We start from the raw sequence: 19,193 nt of genomic DNA on the forward strand, positions 1-19,193 counted from the left end.
AGTTAAACTGTTACATTGATGCTGTTGACCCGGATCACTGGTTGCTGCGGAAAAGGACGAAGTCAAAAGGGGGGTGAGTGTAACGGATGTGAAATGGCTAGCTGGTTAGCGGGGCGCGCGCTAATAGTGTTTCAAACGGTGACGTCACTCGCTCTGAGACCTTGAAGTAGTTGTTCCCCTGGCTTTTGTGGCTCGATGGGTAATGATGCTTCGTGGGTGTCAGTTGTTTATGTGTGCAGAGGGTCCCTGGTTCGGGTGAGGGAACGGATGAAAGTTAAACAGTTAAACTTTAAACTGATTGTTTAAAGCAAAACTACCAAAACGATTGCTGATGGTGAACCTGAACAATTAAAAATAAAATCTATTGTAAACCCCACTCAACAGTTATAGCTAGATGTGTTGCGTCTCCGGTAGCTTAATTTTATTCCGGTAAAACACCATTTTCAACAGCACATAGATAACAATAACCTAACAAATTACATAGGTTGTCACTAAACTAATATAGCCTAATATCATGCAAGCCATATCAGGAACATAGTGTGGGTCAATGCGTGAAGCTGGGCACAGTGGGCAGTTTGACAAGGCTACGGACATTCCCTAGTGTTGTTCAGAATGCAAAATTACTTGTAGATCAATGACTGTCAACACAGTTACATGCTTAGTTCCACACTGAAGGAGAGAACGCATCAGTTGTCACAAAAGATGAGTGTTTTTCCGAAGGTAGAAAGTAATATTTGCAAATTGTTTTGGTGAATTTGTGATTCTAAATGTTTGAATCGATTTTATGAACAATGCTACATTTGGATTGGTTTGGGGTCTGCAGACCTATGCAGTCTATTTTACACATTATAATTTTGGATTGATGTGTATTGTCGTTGTTGCATCCCTAAGGACATAGGTCATAGGAAGTCCATACCTCCTGAACATCGTTAACTACAACCTACCTGTCACTCACAGGCTGCAGATTAGTTCTGGTTAGCACAGGGTGGGAAATGTTTAGATAACAGGTGAAATGGCAGCAGGCCTATTTAATAATCTCTATTATTGCCAAGGAGAGTTGAGAAAAAGCAGACTGACTGCAAACCCAAATTGGTGCCAAGGGTTCAAGTTTCAGGAATATGCCAATTACTTAAATTGATTATGACATGATTTCCTTGATAACCAACTTGATCAAGTTCGCCGATTGTGTTACATCATGCGAGGGAGAAAAAGTAGGTCTCCAAATTGGTTACAACACACTAAAGGCTAAACGCAATTTCCTCTCCTGAGTAATTCTGTTTCGTCTGGTCTGTCTCAAATGGTACCCTATTCCCTATAGTCCACTACTTTTGGCCAGGGCCCATAGTGTTCTGGTCAAATGTAGTGCACTATGTAGGGAATCTGGTGCCATTTGGGGGATACATCATGTCAGAAGGTGGATATAGCTGCAGCCATTAAATAATGGCATTTCATTTGATTTAATTAGCTGAGGAGGAAGTATTTATGGGCTTAATTGAGATTGCAGTGGGCAATTGCTCTGAAATAGCTGTTCCTGTTTTTTTTCACAGTGGGCTCCGGGGCAGAGCGAGGAATTTCACTCTTCTTTTTAGATAATTAGAATAACCATAATCACTCCCTGGATGCCTAGACTCTAATTTGAGTGCACACATGCCACCAGAAATATGATGAGAGAAAGAGGGAGAGAGTGTGTGTGTGCTTGCGTGCCAGTGTTACATACACTCAATTAGTAACAAATACTAATTGAGTGTATGTACACTACTGACCCACTGGGAATGTGATGAAAGAAATAAAAGATGAAATATATCATTCTCTCTACTATTATTCTGACATTTCACATTCTTAAAATAAAGTGGTGATCCTAACTGACCTAAAATAGGGACTTTTTACTAGGATTAAATGTCAGGAATTGTGAAAAACAAAGTTTAAATGTATTTGGCTAAGGTGTATGTAAACTTCAGACTTCAACTGTATGTACTTTATTTTAAGAATGTGAAAGGTTCATTCTGACATCACGTGCATAAAACAACTCACGCTGGGACGACCGTTAATTGGAACTCGTGTGAAAAGCACACTCGTGCAAGACAGCACACTTATTTTAATACCTCTATGAGATAACCTCATTTCCTTTCTGCATAAATGCAGCTCAGCCAATCAGGCAGTCTACAGACAGAACATTTCTGCCAAAATTGAATCATGAATAAATGCGTTTGCGTACCTAGGCCAGACCCTTTTGTGATGTGAAATTACACATTCATGACTAGCTGAGTTCATGTCGCATACACAGAGTCACATTTGCCTAATTTGAAAAAACCAAAATACTCAGGAAGACTTTCTTAATCCCTGCCTGAGGAATGATTTAACCGCTAGTAAGGTTTTAGAGACACAGCTGTAGAGTCTAACTTGTAGCTATCATCATTTTAATTACTATCATTGTATGTGAAAGTTCTCTGTCCCTTACTTTAAAACAAAACTTTAAAGATGCCTTTAAACAATGCAAATAAACCTACCAACAGAAGAGGCAGGAGTTGGTCCTAGGGAGAGAGTCTGACCCCCTTGTCCTACATTCAGGCTAATGTCAGCCAACAGATGATTGGTTACAGTCATCATCAGTGACTGTCTGTGATATAAGCCACCTCGTCTTCTTTAATGACAAATTGGGTTGACTTGACAGCAATTATGTGGGCAAAAACTAAGACAGATATGGAAACAGACTGGCTCCAGGTCAGGTATAAGTCTATGCTAGGTAAAGCTCTGCCTTACCTCAGCTCACTGGTCATGATAACAACACCCACCCGTAGCACGTGCTCCAGCAGGTATATCTCACTGATCATCCCCAAAGCCAACACCTCGATTGGCCGCCTTTCCTTCCAGTTTTCTGCTGCCAATGACTGGAACGAATTGCAAAAATCGCTGAAGCTGGAGACTTATATTTCCCTCGCTAACTTTAAACATCAGCTATCTGAGCAGCTAACCGATCACTGCAGCTGTACATAGCCCATCTGTAAATAGCCCACCCAATCTACCTACCTAATCCCAATATTGTTTTTATTTACTTTTCTGCTCTTTTGCACACCAGTATCTCTACTTGCACATCACCATCTATCACTCCAGTGTTAATTTGCTAAATTGTAACTACTTCGCTACTATGGCCTATTTGCCTTACCTCATGCCATTTGCACACACGGTACATAGACTTTCTTTTTTCTCTGTTGTGTTATTGACTGCACGCTTGTTTATTCCATGTGTAACTGTGTTTGTGTCGCACTACTTTGTTTTATCTTGGCCAGGTCGCAGTTGTAAATGAGAACTTGTTCTCAACTAGCCTACCTGGTTAAATAAAGGTGAAATAAAAACAAAATAAATAAATGCATGCCGCAGGCATATCTGTGTCAGATGGCTACAGCGTCTGCTATACAGATATAGACATAGAGGCTAATTCATACATTTTCGATCAGTATATTTTGTATAAAGAGAAGCATTATGTTGGTAGATTATAGGAGTAACTTCTGGTAGGCCTGAAACAAACATCCTCACCTCAAGTTCAACTGATGGACTGAGTTGGAGTGCCGGGATGCAATGCCTTCATATCATAGGCCTGCAGTAGCTAAAGCTTAATAATAGACACCATACCAAACCTTCAAACTATTCTAAACTTTATTAGGGTAATATCAAAAGTCAAGCCAAGCCATTGTTTATAAGGAAAATAAGAGCAAAAGAAAACAGAGCAAATGTAAACCAGGGGAAAAACCACACTACCCTCCCGTGCCCAATAAAAAAAAAACACCCAATCCTCCACAAAGCAAAAAACATTGTTTCGGACCACCTCCACCCGGTAAATATCGATCTGTCCCTTAAACAGTGCTAGCTACGCAACTAGAGATCCTGGTTTGAGTCCAGGCTCTGTCGCAACCGGGAGACCCATGGGGCTGCGCAAAATGGGTTAGGGGGAGGGTTTGGCCGGCAGGTATGTTCTTGTCCCATCGCGCTCTAGCGACTCCTGTGGAGGGCCGGGCACAATGCACACTGACAAGGTCGCCAGGCGTATGGTGTTTCCTCTGACACATTGGTGCGGCTGGGTTAAGCGGGCGTTGTGTCAAGCGGGCGTTGTGTCAAGAAGCAGTGCGGCTTGGCTGTGTTTCTGAGGACGCATGGCTCTCGACCTTCGCCTCTCCCAAGTCCGTACGGGAGTTGCAGTGATGAGACAAGACTGTAAATACCAATTGGATACTATGAAATTGGGGATAAAAAAAGGATAAGAAAAATAAAAAATTAAATGCAGTGAATGCCGAAATGATTCAGCAATCATGATTTATTTGAAAAACACTTTCCATCGTAATTTGTCACAATAAAAGGAAGTTCTACATATGAAAAATCCACCCGTCTAACCGATAAAAACTTGATCTTTTGAAAATGTCTCCTATATTTGCTGTTTCAATACACGTTGCAATTTGTTGTCGCATCATTGCTTTTGTCAAATAAACCTGGGTCAAGGGAAACCTGCCTACTGATATCAACCCAAATGAACAAGGTCACATATGTACACTTAGCCTACATCTCAGGTCGAATGAAGCAGCACCATTGAGATAGGAGTTTGATGACTGACTGATCTAAAATCAACCAGAGACAATTGTGAAATGCTCCAAGGTTTTATTGGTTTAATACAGCATATTAATTCCAGTATGTTATTACCAGAAGCAACATTAGCTTCTCTATATCTTTATGTTGATATCGATTTCAATATTTCACATGAAATAAATTATGAATACAGCATTTACACAAAAAAAATATAAATAATTGCAAAACATTATGTAAAGCAAGCAAGTAAATCTGACAAACAAGATATCACACTAAATGAAGTTACATAGAAAACCTGTCTCAAACTGAATACATTAATTTGGGTGCAATGAGGGATTAACAGATGATGTAACATGCCACAGAGAGTTTGAGTGAGGCTGGGATAGCAATACATGACATTTCCACAATCAGAGTTATCCAGCACAGATATACAAGCTTATAAGATCCCACTGCTCCCACATTGAATAGCAGTGACAACACACACACTTTCCAAAAAGACACTAAGCCATCCTTTTAATTTTTAAATGTAACCTTTATTTAACTAGGCAAGTCAGTTGAGAACAAATTCTTATTCACAATGACAACCTACCCCGGCTAATCCCTAACCCGGACGACGCTGGGCCAATTGTGCGCCGCCCTTTGAGACTCCCAATCACAATCACGGCCGGTTGTGATACAGCCCAGGATCGAACCAGGGTTTGTAGTGACGCCTCTAGCACTGAGATGCAGTGCCTTAGACTGCTGAGCCACTCGGGAGCCCTATCCTTTTCCTAGCCCAGATTAAAAGGTAAATGTAATAAGAGTTTAGACTCTTTAAGCATACAAGGGTGAAAAAAATCATAGGCAATATTCAGAAAACCCTGAATGACAAATGCATCTCCTGTCTTCCAAATGAGATAAATCAATTCACCAGAAACAAAACAAAAATTGCAAAGTAACTGGACCCCTTATATAAACACTGTAGAAAGCAAAATAAAAGGGAACTTAAAGCAGCTCCTATCGACAAGATGTTGTAGAGGGTCAGAACCCAAATGAATGTTATGTTACCTTGTTCAACCTGTTATTTCTGTCTTCTTTCCTTATCTACCTGCGGACATTGCACCTCGACCCTCTCTCCCCTATGGGATCTACTGACTCAGGAAGGGAAATGGTATAGAGAAGGAGGTAGGGTAAAGGATCAGTATCAGGGGTCAGCATAATGTCCACCTCTGTGACACCGCCATAGCACAGGGACTTCCTGTCCATCAGGGAGTCTCAGCCTCCTCTGGACCAACCAACAGCAGGATCTCGTGACTGAGGATGAATGTAAAGAAGTAGACACAGAGGTCAGCGAAGACGTCGCCCATCTTCTTGTAGGTGTCCATGGAGCGGTTGATGACCTCAGCAGGGATACCAGACAACAGGAGCGCGGCAGTCAGCACTGTAGTTTGCATCTTCTTCTCAACCTGGTGGATGACGGAAAGTTTACACGTGTATGTATGCACAATACACAGGTTATGACCATATATGCCTAACCCATTTGGTATACACTATATATACAAAAGTATTTAAAAACCCCTTTCAAAATTTGTGAATTCTGCTATTTCAGCACACCCGTTGCTGACAGGTGTATAAATCGAGCACACAGCAATAGAATCTCCAAAGAAACATTGGCAGTAGAATGGCCTTACTGAGGAGCTCAGTGACTTTCTATGTGGCACCGTCATAGGATGCCACCTTTCCAACAAAGCAGTTCGTCAAATTTCTGCCCTGCAAAAGCTGCCCCGGTTAACTATAAGTGCTGCTATTGTGAAGTGGAAACGTCTAGGAGCAACAACGGCTCAGCCGCAAAGTGGTAGGCCACACAAGCTCACAGAAAGGAACTGCCGAGTGCTGAAGCTCGTAAAAATCGTCTGTCCTGGGTTGCAAAACTTACTACTGACTTCCAAACTGCCTCTGGAAGCAACGTCAGCACACTAACTGTTCGTTGGGAGCGTCATGAGATGTGTTTCCATGGCCGAGCAGCCTACAAGCCTAAAATCACCATGCGCAATGCCAAGAAGTGGTGTAAAGCTTGCAGCAAGGAGCCAAGGTAAGTTGCTAGCTAGCATTAAACTTATCTTATAAAAGAACAATGAATCTTAACATAATCACAAGTTAACTACACATGGTTGATGATATTACTAGGCTATGACTAGCTTGTCCTGCGTTGCATATAATCAATGCAGTGCCTGTTAATTTATCGAATCACAGCCTACTTCGCCAAACGGGTGATGATTTAACAAAAGCACATTTGCGTCAGGGTATATGCAGCAGTTTGGGCTGCCTGGCTCGTTGCGAACTGTATGAAGACCATTTCTTCCTAACAAAGACCGTCATTCATTTGCAAGAATTTTACATAATTATGACATGACATTGAAGGTTGTGCAATGTAACAGCAATATTTAGACTTAGGGTTGCTACCCGTTCGATAAAATATGAAACGGTTCCGTATTTCACTGAAAGAATAAACGTTTTGTTTTCGAAATTATAGTTTCCGTATTTGACCATATTAATGACCTAAGGCTCATATTTCTGTGTGTTTATTATATTACAATTAAGTCTATGATTTGATATTTGATAGAGCAGTCTGACTGAGCGATGGTAGGCAGCAGCAGGCTCGTAAGGATTAATTCAAACAGCACTTTCCTGCATTTGCCAGCAGCTCTTCGCAATGCCTGAAGCACAGCGCTGTTTATGACTTCAAGCCTACCAACTCCCAAGATTAGGCTGGCAATCATATAGTGCCTATAAGAACATCCAATAGTCAAAGGTATATGAAATACAAATGGTAGAGAGAAATAGTCCTATAATTACTATAATAACTACAACCTAAAACTTCTAACTGGGAAATTGAAGACTCACGTTAAAAGGAACCACCAGCTTTCATATGTTCTCATGTTCTGAGCAAGGAACTTAAACTTTAGCTTTCTTACATGGCACATATTGCACTTTTACTTTCTTCTCCAACACTTTGTTTTTGCATTATTTAAACCAAATAGAACATGTTTCATTATTTATTTGAGACTAAATAGATTTTATTTATGTTTTATATTAAGTTAAAATAAAAGTGTTCATTCAGTATTGTTGTAATTGTCATTATTACAAATATGTACATATAAAAATTGTTAGGCTTTTTTTGGCTGTCCAATAATCGGTATCGGTGTTGAAAAATCATAATCGGTCGACCTCTAGTCCCAATGTAGTGGAAAGCCTTCCCAGAAGAGTGCAGGATATTATAGCAGGAAAGGGAGGACAAACTCCATATTAATGCCAATGATATTGTAATTAGATGAAGAGCACATCAATGCGAGCTGTGGCAAGAAGGTTTGCCGTGTCTGTCAGCGGTGTCCAGAGCATGGAGGTGCTACCAGGAGACAGGCCAGTACATCAGGAGACGTGGAGGAGGCCGTAGGAGGGCAACAACCCAGCAGCAGGACTGCTACCTCCGCCTTTGTGCAAGGAGGAGCAGCACTGCCAGAGCCCTGCTAAATGACCTCCAGCAGGCCACAAATGTGCATGTGTCTGCTCAAACGGTCAGAAACCGACTACATGGGGGTGGTATGAGGGCCCGATGTCCACAGGTGGGGGTTGTGCTTACAGCCCAACACCGTACAGGACATTTGGCATTTGTCAGAGAACACCAAGATTGGCAAATTCACCACTGGCGCCCTGTGCTCTTCACAGATGAAAGCAGGTTCACACTGAGCACATGTGACAGACGTGACAGAGTCTGGAGACGCCGTGGAGAACGTTCTGCTGCCTGCAACATCCTCCAGCATGACCGGTTTGGCGGTGGGTCAGTCATGGTGTGGGGTGGCATTTCTTTGGGGGGCCGCACAGCCCTCCATGTGCTCGCCAGACGTAGCCTGACTGCCATTAGGTACCGAGATGAGATCCTCAGACCCCTTGAGACCATATGCTGGTGCGGTTGGCCCTGGGTTCCTCCTAATGCAAGACAATGCTAGACCTCATGTGGCTGGAGTGTGTCAGCAGTTCCTGCAAGAGGAAGGCATTGATGCTATGGACTGGCCCGCCCGTTCCCCAGACCTGAATCCAATTGAGCACATCTGGGACATCATGTCTCGCTCCATCCACCAACGCCACGTTACACCACAGACTGTCCAGGGGTTGGCGGATGCTTTAGTCCAGGTCTGGGAGGAGATCCCTCAGGAGACCATCCGCCACCTCATCAGGAGCATGCCCAGGCGTTGTAGGGAGGTCATACAGGCACGTGGAGGCCACACACACTACTGAGCCTCATTTTGACTTGTTTTAAGGACATTACATCAAAGTTGGATCAGCCTGTAGTGTGGTTTTCCAATTTAATTTTGAGTGTGACTCCAAATCCAGACCTCCATGGGTTGAATTGATCATTTTTGTGTGATTTTGTTGTCAGCACATTCAACTATGTAAAGAAAAAAGTATTTAATAAGAATATTTCATTCATTCAGATCTAGGATGTGTTATTTTAGTGTTCCCTTTATTTTTTTGAGCAGTGTATTAATGCCAAAAGGTGAAGCGGTATCTCTTACCTTTGGAAAATATTTGTACAACCCCATGTATGCCAGTTCGAGGGTGAGGAATGGTGCGAATATGGACTGCAAAAGGGAAGAGTAGCCTAGTTAATGAACTGCTTCAACAAATCCTTACTCTCATATTACCATACATACTGCATAATCTAAAACAGAGTAAGTCAGTGGTATTAAACTAAATCAAAGCTCTCAAGGGAAGAGACAACACTTTTCTGATCAGACTCACCAGATACTTGCAGACAAAAACCCTGACAAAGATAGCAAGGAGGACACTGCCAACAAGCCTGAAGAGCCTGAAGGAGTCCAACTCATCTGGGTCAGAGCTAGCTGCCTCCTGGGCTTGTTTCTCATTGGCCAGTTGGCCTCTGAGCTTCATGGCATCATCAAAGCGGGAAAGGTACTTCTGCAACCCTCTGCGTGGGGATCCGGAGTGGCTGGGCTCATCAGCTGCCAGCTGGGCCTCTCCGCGTGGCCTCTGACGGACGCCCGGTGTCACATCCTTGTCCACACCGCCACACAGCACCTCGCTGGTGTCTGGCAGGGGATACCCTGGGAGATCACTGTGGGGGTGGCTGCTGCCTACTGCCTCTGGGAGGAATGGAGACAGTCTGGGGGAGGGGTATGTTGACCACGAGTCGCTCCTGTCCAAGTCCAGATGGAACACGGGTGCCGTAACACTTCTGGATGATCCTGTTGGGACAAGGTCGGGATTGACATGACATTGTCAGTGTAACGGATTAGGCTAACTTGATTTATCTGTGATATCCATATATAGAATCTCTATGGTCATATATTGAATGCAAATCGGTAAGCTAGTTAGATAATACAGAAGAGCGCTGAATTGTCATGACTACATGACTGCAGCACATTTCACACTGATGTTTATTTTCTAGCGCACTGCATCATGGTCCAATAGCGGTGTGTGGGTAAAATCAACGGGGAAGCCAAGCCAGGAAAAAAGCCTTAATACAACCTGGTTTGTGATAATTGCTCTAGAACAATAAGAAGAAAGTGGCAGAATAAATTTAACCATAGCTTCATTTAATCACAAAACCAGAGAGCAACACTGCCCTAGGCAGTAACTGCTCATAGCGTGGAATTGAGAAAAAAATATTTTATTTACCTTGGTTTCATAGTAACCTTATGCAGTTACTGCTAACATGACCCCCATTTTCTCCAAAACACAATAGAGGCAGGATACTTGTCCACATGATTAAGCATGTATTCAATGTAGCAAAAATGACATTAACTCATTTTTGACCAAATGAGCAGTTACTGCCTTTTTGCTTGGTAGGGCAGAACATGTTTCTGGTGAAGTCCACAAAACATATTGCTTGTAACAAACAGTTACATGACCTACAGCATGGTCAAGCAAGCTTTGAGTTTTTGTTGTCCTAGGTTATCTGGCTAAAATGCTTGCTTGCTAGTCTAACTTCTTTTCATGGACAACGATGAGCCAGGTGAGCTAGTTAACATTAGCCTATTAAACCTAGCTACATATTGAACTTCCATCCTTTCAGGCCAGGGGCACAACAATGTATGAATTTATGGTTTGATCAGAATCTCCGTTATAACCATTGGCCAGTATGGAGAACTAAGTAAAACCAAGTCCAAATCTACATACATGGCTAATTTAGGAAAAATACAATAAAACCTAGCTACCCATTGGAGGGCAATGACACAACAATTCACGTTTTCTGTCAATGAGGTTTGGCTTCTGATGTGATGTGATGTGATTGGTGTGAATCCAAATCCAAACTGGCTTCCCTTAACACGTGTTTTTGGTGCACCAGGAACATTCACAGTTGACCTCATTGATTGGCTACTATTTTACACTTTTTTTTTTTTTATCAAGGGAGGCCAAATGCTTGCTGGCTTCCCTTGCATTCCATGCTATGGGCAGGAACAATGTCATACTCTTTTTGCCCAGACAGCATCAGATAGCTGGGCTACACATACAGAACCAGTCAAAAGTTTGGACACACCTTCCCATTCAATGTTTTTTTAAATTTTAATTTATACTTTGTTTTGATGTCTTCACTATTATTCTACTATGAAATAACACATATGGAATCATGTAGTAACCAAAAAGTGTTCAACAAATCAAAATATTATACATTTGAGATTCTTCAAAGTAGCCACCGTTTGCCTTGATGACAGCTTTGCACACTCTTGGCATTCTCCACAGTCTTCATAAGGTAGTCACCTGGAATGCATTTCAATTAACAGGTGTGCCTTGTTTAAAAGTTAATTTGTGAAATTTCTTAATGCATTTGAGCCAATCAGTTGTGACAAGGTAGAGGTTGTATACAGAAGATAGCCCTCTTTGGTAAAAGACCAAGTCCATAGTTTGGCAAGAACAGCTCAGATAAGCAAAGAGAAGTGACAGTCTATCATTTCTTTAAGGCATGAAGGTTAGTCAATACAGAAAGTTACAAGAACTGTAAAAGTTACAACTGAAGTACAACTGATTGGCTCAAATGCAATAAATTCCACAAATGAACTTTTAACAAGGCACACCTGTTAATTGAAATGCATTCCAAGTGACTACCTTATGAAGCTGGTTGAGAGAATGCCAAGAGTGTGCAAAGCTGTCATCAAGGCAAAGCGTGGCTACTTTGAAGAATCTCAAATATAAAATATATTTTGATTTGTTTAACACTTTTTTGGTTACTACATGATTCCATGTGTTATTTCATAGTTTTGATGTCTTCACTATTGTTCTACAATGTAGCAAATAGTAAAAATAAAGAAAAACCCTTGAATGAGTAGGTGTGTCCAAACTTTTGACTGGTACTGTTCTGAGACGAGAGAGGTGCCGTTTCGTTCGCTCGGATGCTTTCTATGGTGAGATACATTCAGCCTCTTGTGAATTGAGAGACAAAAATATCAATAATTTAGTATGTCTTGGTATATTTTTGGGGGAAGCCTGGCTTCCCTTGGCATCCATGAATACATGCCACTGGTTCATAGTAGCTAGTAGACTGTAGAAGGGTAATGTGAATTTTTGACCAACCTTCTCAATGAGAGAAGATTTGAAATTGTCAAGATGGCGGTGTAAACATTGTTTGATTACTTCATGGAGCAAAACATTTTAATTTAATAACAGAGCATTTTCTAATTTTTTCTTTTTACCAAAAGAGGTATTGAGAACGCAGGTCCGGGTGCCTTGTAAGGATCTGTTGCCAAAAGAGGGTAATCTACCTTTACCGTCGGCCCTATTAGCCAACATACAATCAATCGATAATAAAATAGCCAAACTACAATCACGTATATCCTACCAACGGGACATTAAACTGTAATATCTTATGTTTCACCGAGTAGTGGCTGAACGACGACACGAAAAACATACAGCTGGTGGGTTTTAAGCTTTTCAGCAGGATAGAACAGCAGCCTCTGGTAAGACAAGGGGTTGCGGTCTATGTATATTTGTAAACAAAAGCTGGTGCACGAAATCTAAGGAAGTCTCGAGGTTTTGCTCGCCTGAGGTAAAGTATCTCATGACAAGCTGTAGACCACACTATTTATCAAGAAAGTTCTGTATTTTTTGTAGTTGTCTAAATACCACCACAAACCGGTGCTGGCACTAAGACTGCACTCAATGAGCTGTATACGGCCATAAGCAAACAGGAAAACACTTAGCCTGTGACGGCGCTCCTAGTGGCCGGGGACTTTAATGCAGGGAAACTCTAAATCCGTTTCACCTCATTTCTACCAGCATGTTAAATGTGCAACCAGAGGGAAAAATAAAAAACTCTAGACCTCACCCTCTTCTATACCAGGCGGTGTCAGAGGAAGGCCCTAAGACTCCAGCCACCCTAGACGTGGACTGTCCCCAAGCCATACGACTCTTGAACAGCTTACCGGAACAGGTTACCCAGACCACTCTTTTATGCTGCTGCTACTCTCTGTTAATTATCTATGCATAGTCACTTGAATAACTCTACCTACATGTACATATTACCTCAATTGCCTCGACTAACCGGTGCCCCCACACCGTGCTTCTACACCTGCATTGCTTGCTTTTTGGAGTTTTAGGCTGGGTTTCTGTACAGCACTTTGAGATATCAGCTGATGTATGAAGGGCTATATAAATAAATTTGATTTGATTTGACTCTGTACTGTATTTTTTTACTTAATTTTTCTTAACTTCTTAAAGTATTGTTGGTTAAGGGCTTGTAAGCATTTCACTGTAAGGTCTACACCTGTTGTATTCGGCACAAGTGACAAATAAAATGTGTCATTTATTCGTCAGTTACTGCATTCTATCCATGCTGGCTTTGGCAGGCTACCAGAGACATGAAACAGAGAGGTGGGAGGGCTGTCGCCAATTTACCTATATTGGTAATGGAAGCACTTCAACCACTACATTTTTATTAGACAAATATATTACAAAAAAAATGTAAAGGTGTGACTTCATTACATCCAGGTGTTTTTATAGACACAAGATAGTTAAAATGGATATGCACCCTATCTATTTTCTATGCAAACTTTAGAAATGGTCCAACTCAATGAGTTATTAAAACATTTAAATGCACCCCCCTCCCCAATGTAAAAAATATTTTCACACGTGAAAATTCCAAGTGAACGGGATTGCACAATACAAAATCGGGGGACTAATTTGTGGTCCCCATTTTTTTAACGTAAATATATATACAATTACATAGATACAGACACATTGCAGACATAGACAAAAAAAATGCCCAACCTCCAGGTGGGGGGGTTCAAGTACAATTCTTACAAGCTTGTTTGGCTGGTAGCTTATTCTTTAAATGTTTGGCGCTGCTGGTGAACCATAATGTGCAGACATAAGCAACGGGACACTGGCCTATAGGCTTAGGTGTCCACTGTATGATATGAATAGTTTAATACATATACTGCCTATAGAAAAGGAAGAGAAGTTTAGGCCTAACCCCAGAGATATAGAGATATGTAAAGGAAGAGAAGTTTAGGCCTAACCCCAGAGATATAGAGATATGTAAAGGAAGAGAAGTTTAGGCCTAACCCCAGAGATATAGAGATATGTAAAGGAAGAGAAAAGGAAGAGAAGTTTAGGATATATAGAGATATGTAAAGGAAGAGAAGTTTAGGCCTAACCCCAGATATATAGAGATATGTAAAGGAAGAGAAGTTTAGGCCTAACCCCAGATATATAGAGATATGTAAAGGAAGAGAAGTTTAGGCCTAACCCCAGATATATAGAGATATGTAAAGGAAGAGACATTTAGGCCTAACCCCAGATATATAGAGATATGTAAAGGAAGAGGAAGGAAGAGAAGTTTAGGCCTAACCCCAGATATATAGAGATATGTAAAGGAAGAGAAAAGGAAGAGAAGTTTAGGCCTAACCCCAGATATATAGAGATATGTAAAGGAAGAGAAAAGGAAGAGAAGTTTAGGCCTAACCCCAGATATATAGAGATATGTAAAGGAAGAGAAAAGGAAGAGATTTAGGCCTAACCCCAGATATATAGAGATATGTAAAGGAAGAGAAAAGGAAGAGAAGTTTAGGCCTAACCCCAGAAGAGATATGTAAAGGAAGAGAAGTTTAGGCCTAACCCCAGATATATAGAGATATGTAAAGGAAGAGAAAAGGAAGAGAAGTAGGCCTAACCCCAGATATATAGAGATATGTAAAGGAAGAGAAAAGGAAGAGAAGTTTAGGCCTAACCCCAGATATATAGAGATATGTAAAGGAAGAGAAGGAAGAGAAGTTTAGGCCTAACCCCAGATATATAGAGATATGTAAAGGAAGAGGAAGAAGTTTAGGCCTAACCCCAGATATATAGAGATATGTAAAGGAAGAGAAGTTTAGGCCTAACCCCAGATATATAGAGATATGTAAAGGAAGAGAAGAGGCCTAACCCCAGATATATAGAGATATGTAAAGGAAGAGAAAAGGAAGAGAAGTTTAGGCCTAACCCCAGATATATATAGAGATATGTAAAGGAAGAGAAAAGAGAAGTAAAAAGGAGGCCTAACCCCAGATATATAGAGATATGTAAAGGAAGAGAAAAGGAAGAGAAGTTTAGGCCTAACCCCAGATATATAGAGATATGTAAAGGAAGAGAAAAGGAAGAGAAGTTTAGGCCTAACCCCAGATATATAGAGATATGTAAAGGAAGAGAAAAGGAAGAGAAGTTTAGGCCTAACCCCAGATATATAGAGATATGTAAAGGAAGGAAGAGAAGTTTAGGCCTAACCCCAGATATATAGAGATATGTAAAGGAAGAGAAGTTTAGGCCTAACCCCAGAGATATAGAGATATGTAAAGGAAGAGAAGTTTAGGCCTAACCCCAGAGATATAGAGATATGTAAAGGAAGAGAAGTTTAGGCCTAACCCCAGATATATAGAGATATGTAAAGGAAGAAAAAGGAAGAGAAGTTTAGGCCTAACCCCAGATATATAGAGATATGTAAAGAAGAGAAAAGGAAGAGAAGTTTAGGCCTAACCCCAGATATATAGAGATATGTAAAGGAAGAGAAAGGAAGAGAAGTTTAGGCCTAACCCCAGATATATAGAGATATGTAAAGGAAGAGAAAAGGAAGTTTAGGCCTAACCCCAGATATATAGAGATATGTAAAGGAAGAAAAGGAAGAGAAGTTTAGGCCTAACCCCAGAGATATAGAGATATGTAAAGGAAGAGAAGTTTAGGCCTAACCCCAGATATAGAGATATGTAAAGGAAGATTTAGGCCTAACCCCAGATATATAGAGATATGAAGGAAGAGAAAAGGAAGAGAAGTTTAGGCCTAACCCCAGAGATATAGAGATATGTAAAGGAAGAGAAAAGGAAGAGAAGTTTAGGCCTAACCCCAGAGATATAGAGATATGTAAAGGAAGAGAAGTTTAGGCCTAACCCCAGAGATATAGAGATATGTAAAGGAAGAGAAGTTTAGGCCTAACCCCAGAGATATAGAGATATGTAAAGGAAGAGAAGTTTAGGCCTAACCCCAGAGATAGAGATATGTAAAGGAAGAGAAGTTTAGGCCTAACCCCAGAGATATAGAGATATGTAAAGGAAGAGAAGTTTAGGCCTAACCCCAGAGATATAGAGATATGTAAAGGAAGAGAAGTTTAGGCCTAACCCCAGAGATATAGAGATATGTAAAGGAAGAGAAGTTTAGGCCTAACCCCAGAGATATAGAGATATGTAAAGGAAGAGAAGTTTAGGCCTAACCCCAGAGATATAGAGATATGTAAAGGAAGAGAAGTTTAGGCCTAACCCCAGAGATATAGAGATATGTAAAGGAAGAGAAGTTTAGGCCTAACCCCAGAGATATAGAGATATGTAAAGGAAAGAAGAAGTTTAGGCCTAACCCCAGAGATATAGAGATATGTAAAGGAAACCCCAGAGATATAGATGTAAAGGAAGAGAAGTTTAGGCCTAACCCCAGAGATATAGAGATATGTAAAGGAAGAGAAGTTTAGGCCTAACCCCAGAGATATAGAGATATGTAAAGGAAGAGAAGTTTAGGCCTAACCCCAGAGATATAGAGATATGTAAAGGAAGAGAAGTTTAGGCCTAACCCCAGAGATATAGAGATATGTAAAGGAAGAGAAGTTTAGGCCTAACCCCAGAGATATAGAGATATGTAAAGGAAGAGAAGTTTAGGCCTAACCCCAGAGATATAGAGATATGTAAAGGAAGAGAAGTTTAGGCCTAACCCCAGAGATAAGGAGATATGAAAGATAGAGAATGTAAAGTTTAGGCCTAACCCCAGATATATAGAGATATGTAAAGGAAGAGAAGTTTAGGCCTAACCCCAGAGATATAGAGATATGTAAAGGAAGAGAAGAAACCCCAGAGATATAGAGATATGTAAAGGAAGAGAAGTTTAGGCCTAACCCCAGAGATATAGAGATATGTAAAGGAAGAGAAGTTTAGGCCTAACCCCAGAGATATAGAGATATGTAAAGGAAGAGAAAAGGAAGAGAAGTTTAGGCCTAACCCCAGAGATATAGAGATATGTAAAGGAAGAGAAAAGGAAGAGAAGTTTAGGCCTAACCCCAGATATATAGAGATATGTAAAGGAAGAGAACCCCAGATATATAGTTTAGGCCTAACCCCAGATATAGAGATATGTAAAGGAAGAGAAAAACCCCAGATATATAGAGATATGTAAAGAAGAGTTTAGGCCTAACCCCAGATATATAGAGATATGTAAAGGAAGACAAGTTTAGGCCTAACCCCAGATATATAGAGATATGTAAAAGGAAGAGAAGTTTAGGCCTAACCCCAGAGATATAGAGATATGTAAAGGAAGAGAAGTTTAGGCCTAACCCCAGAGATATAGAGATATGTAAAGGAAGAGAAGTTTAGGCCTAACCCAAGAGATATAGAGATATGTAAAGGAAGAGAAGTTTAGGCCTAACCCCAGAGATATAGAGATATGCTGGTGGCATGCTACGACACTCACAGTAAATTTCGATCTGTCCCTTAGGTTTCTGGCTTTCAAGGGGGTTTTCTAAGCCACTGTTTCTGCATTGCTTGTTCTTTTGGGTTTTAGGATGTGTTACTGTATAAGCACTTTGTGACAACTACCAATGTAAAAAAGGCTTTATAAAAAAACGTTGATTGATCGATCTAAAAACGCCTATCAGCCAGCTGGAAAAGAGTAACGATCTGACTGTCCATTGAAGCTAGCTGCAAGCTAAAATAAGCCATCAAGCTAAACAATTCGCTTGTCTCATCAGCGAGCAAACCATTGACCACCACTTAGGTTTTCCTTACCGTTGTTTTCAGCTTCAGCTTTGGTGAAACCCACAATTCTGTTCATTCTGTCTTCAGAATTCATGAGCAATTTTCGTCTCCGAATTTCTGCTCTTCTTTGCGCAGAAGAAAGACAGGTTCTCTCTTCTGGTGTATTTAGACTAGTGTCATCTGGACACTGCATGGTTTCAGAAATATTACGATTATTTCATATACAAGACACAATATTCTGATCGTGTAGACAAATTCTTAGATTACTGCATTTTACTGCAGCCGGATACAACAGAATGGGGCCTGCCTGTATTGTCTGTGCAGCGCGCACGTTGATGATCTCATCATCTACGTAAAGCCAAAAGGTTCAAATTGTTTTACACGGAACACGTCTTAACATTTGTAATGATCTTTTTTTTTTCACTTGCTTTTTTTCAAGTGTCAAAAGTCATTTTTACACCTGTTCTTTACACCTGTTAGTGCGTATTTACAGGTGATTAAAACGCTTTTTATAGTCATTTTTACATATATTCATTACACCTGTCCAGTGTGTATGTACAGGTGATTAGAACGCTCGTTATGGACATTTTTACATATATTCATTACACCTGTCCAGTGTGTATGTACAGGTGATTAGAACGCTCGTTATGGTCATTTTTACATACATTCATTACACCTGTCCAGTGTGTATGTACAGGTGATTAGAATGCTCGTTATGGACATTTTTACATATATTCATTACACCTGTCCAGTGTGTATGTACAGGTGATTAGAACGCTCGTTATGGACATTTTTACATATATTCATTACACCTGTCCAGTGTGTATTTACAGGTGATTAGAACGCTCCTTATGGTCATTTTTACATTTTCCACACACCTGTCCTGACACCTGGAGATGGGGGCTTAAACCCTGAAACCCTGAAGGGGTGGGGAAACCCCCAGAGCTGACCAAGGCCACCAGGGGACCCCACTACATCCAGCCAGCTCCTTGTGCCATGGAGATATGGGGGGCTAAGTTCGACCTGGGGGCAGCCCCCATCTATGGCAACCGGGGGCTCCAACACATCCACCCAGCTCCCTTCCCCAGGGAGGTTACCTGACCCCTGCCAGTGCCCATTGGGGGCACCACTACGTCCAGCCTGCTCCCTGCCCCAGGGGTATCGCGGGAGAGGGTCAGAGAGAGCAGAGGCCGACCCAGGGAGATGGGCCGGAGATGGGCCACGCCCATGGCCACCAGGGGGCACCACTACATCCACCTAGCTCCCTGCACTAGTGAGATCGGAAGAGAAGGCCAGAGAGGGGGGCCAACATCAGGAGAGTTGGGCCCACCCCCACCCACGACCACCAGGGGGCACCAATAC

General features: G+C 41.3%; 1 protein-coding gene across 1 annotated transcript; it reads right to left on the bottom strand.

Moving 5' to 3' along the window:
• Positions 1–5,222: 5,222 nt before the first annotated feature.
• On the bottom strand, positions 5,223–18,178 carry LOC112218365 (guided entry of tail-anchored proteins factor CAMLG). The gene is made up of 4 exons (XM_024379089.2): positions 17,862–18,178; positions 9,355–9,818; positions 9,129–9,194; positions 5,223–6,020 (listed from the first exon to the last, which is right to left on the bottom strand). Exons 1-4 carry the CDS (start codon positions 18,022–18,024, stop codon positions 5,820–5,822), a joined length of 894 nt encoding a protein of 297 aa, XP_024234857.1. The 5' UTR covers positions 18,025–18,178; the 3' UTR covers positions 5,223–5,819.
• Positions 18,179–19,193: the final 1,015 nt, after the last annotated feature.

Source organism: Oncorhynchus tshawytscha, linkage group LG19, assembly GCF_018296145.1.
Source record: "Oncorhynchus tshawytscha isolate Ot180627B linkage group LG19, Otsh_v2.0, whole genome shotgun sequence".
Lineage (NCBI taxonomy): Eukaryota > Metazoa > Chordata > Actinopteri > Salmoniformes > Salmonidae > Oncorhynchus > Oncorhynchus tshawytscha.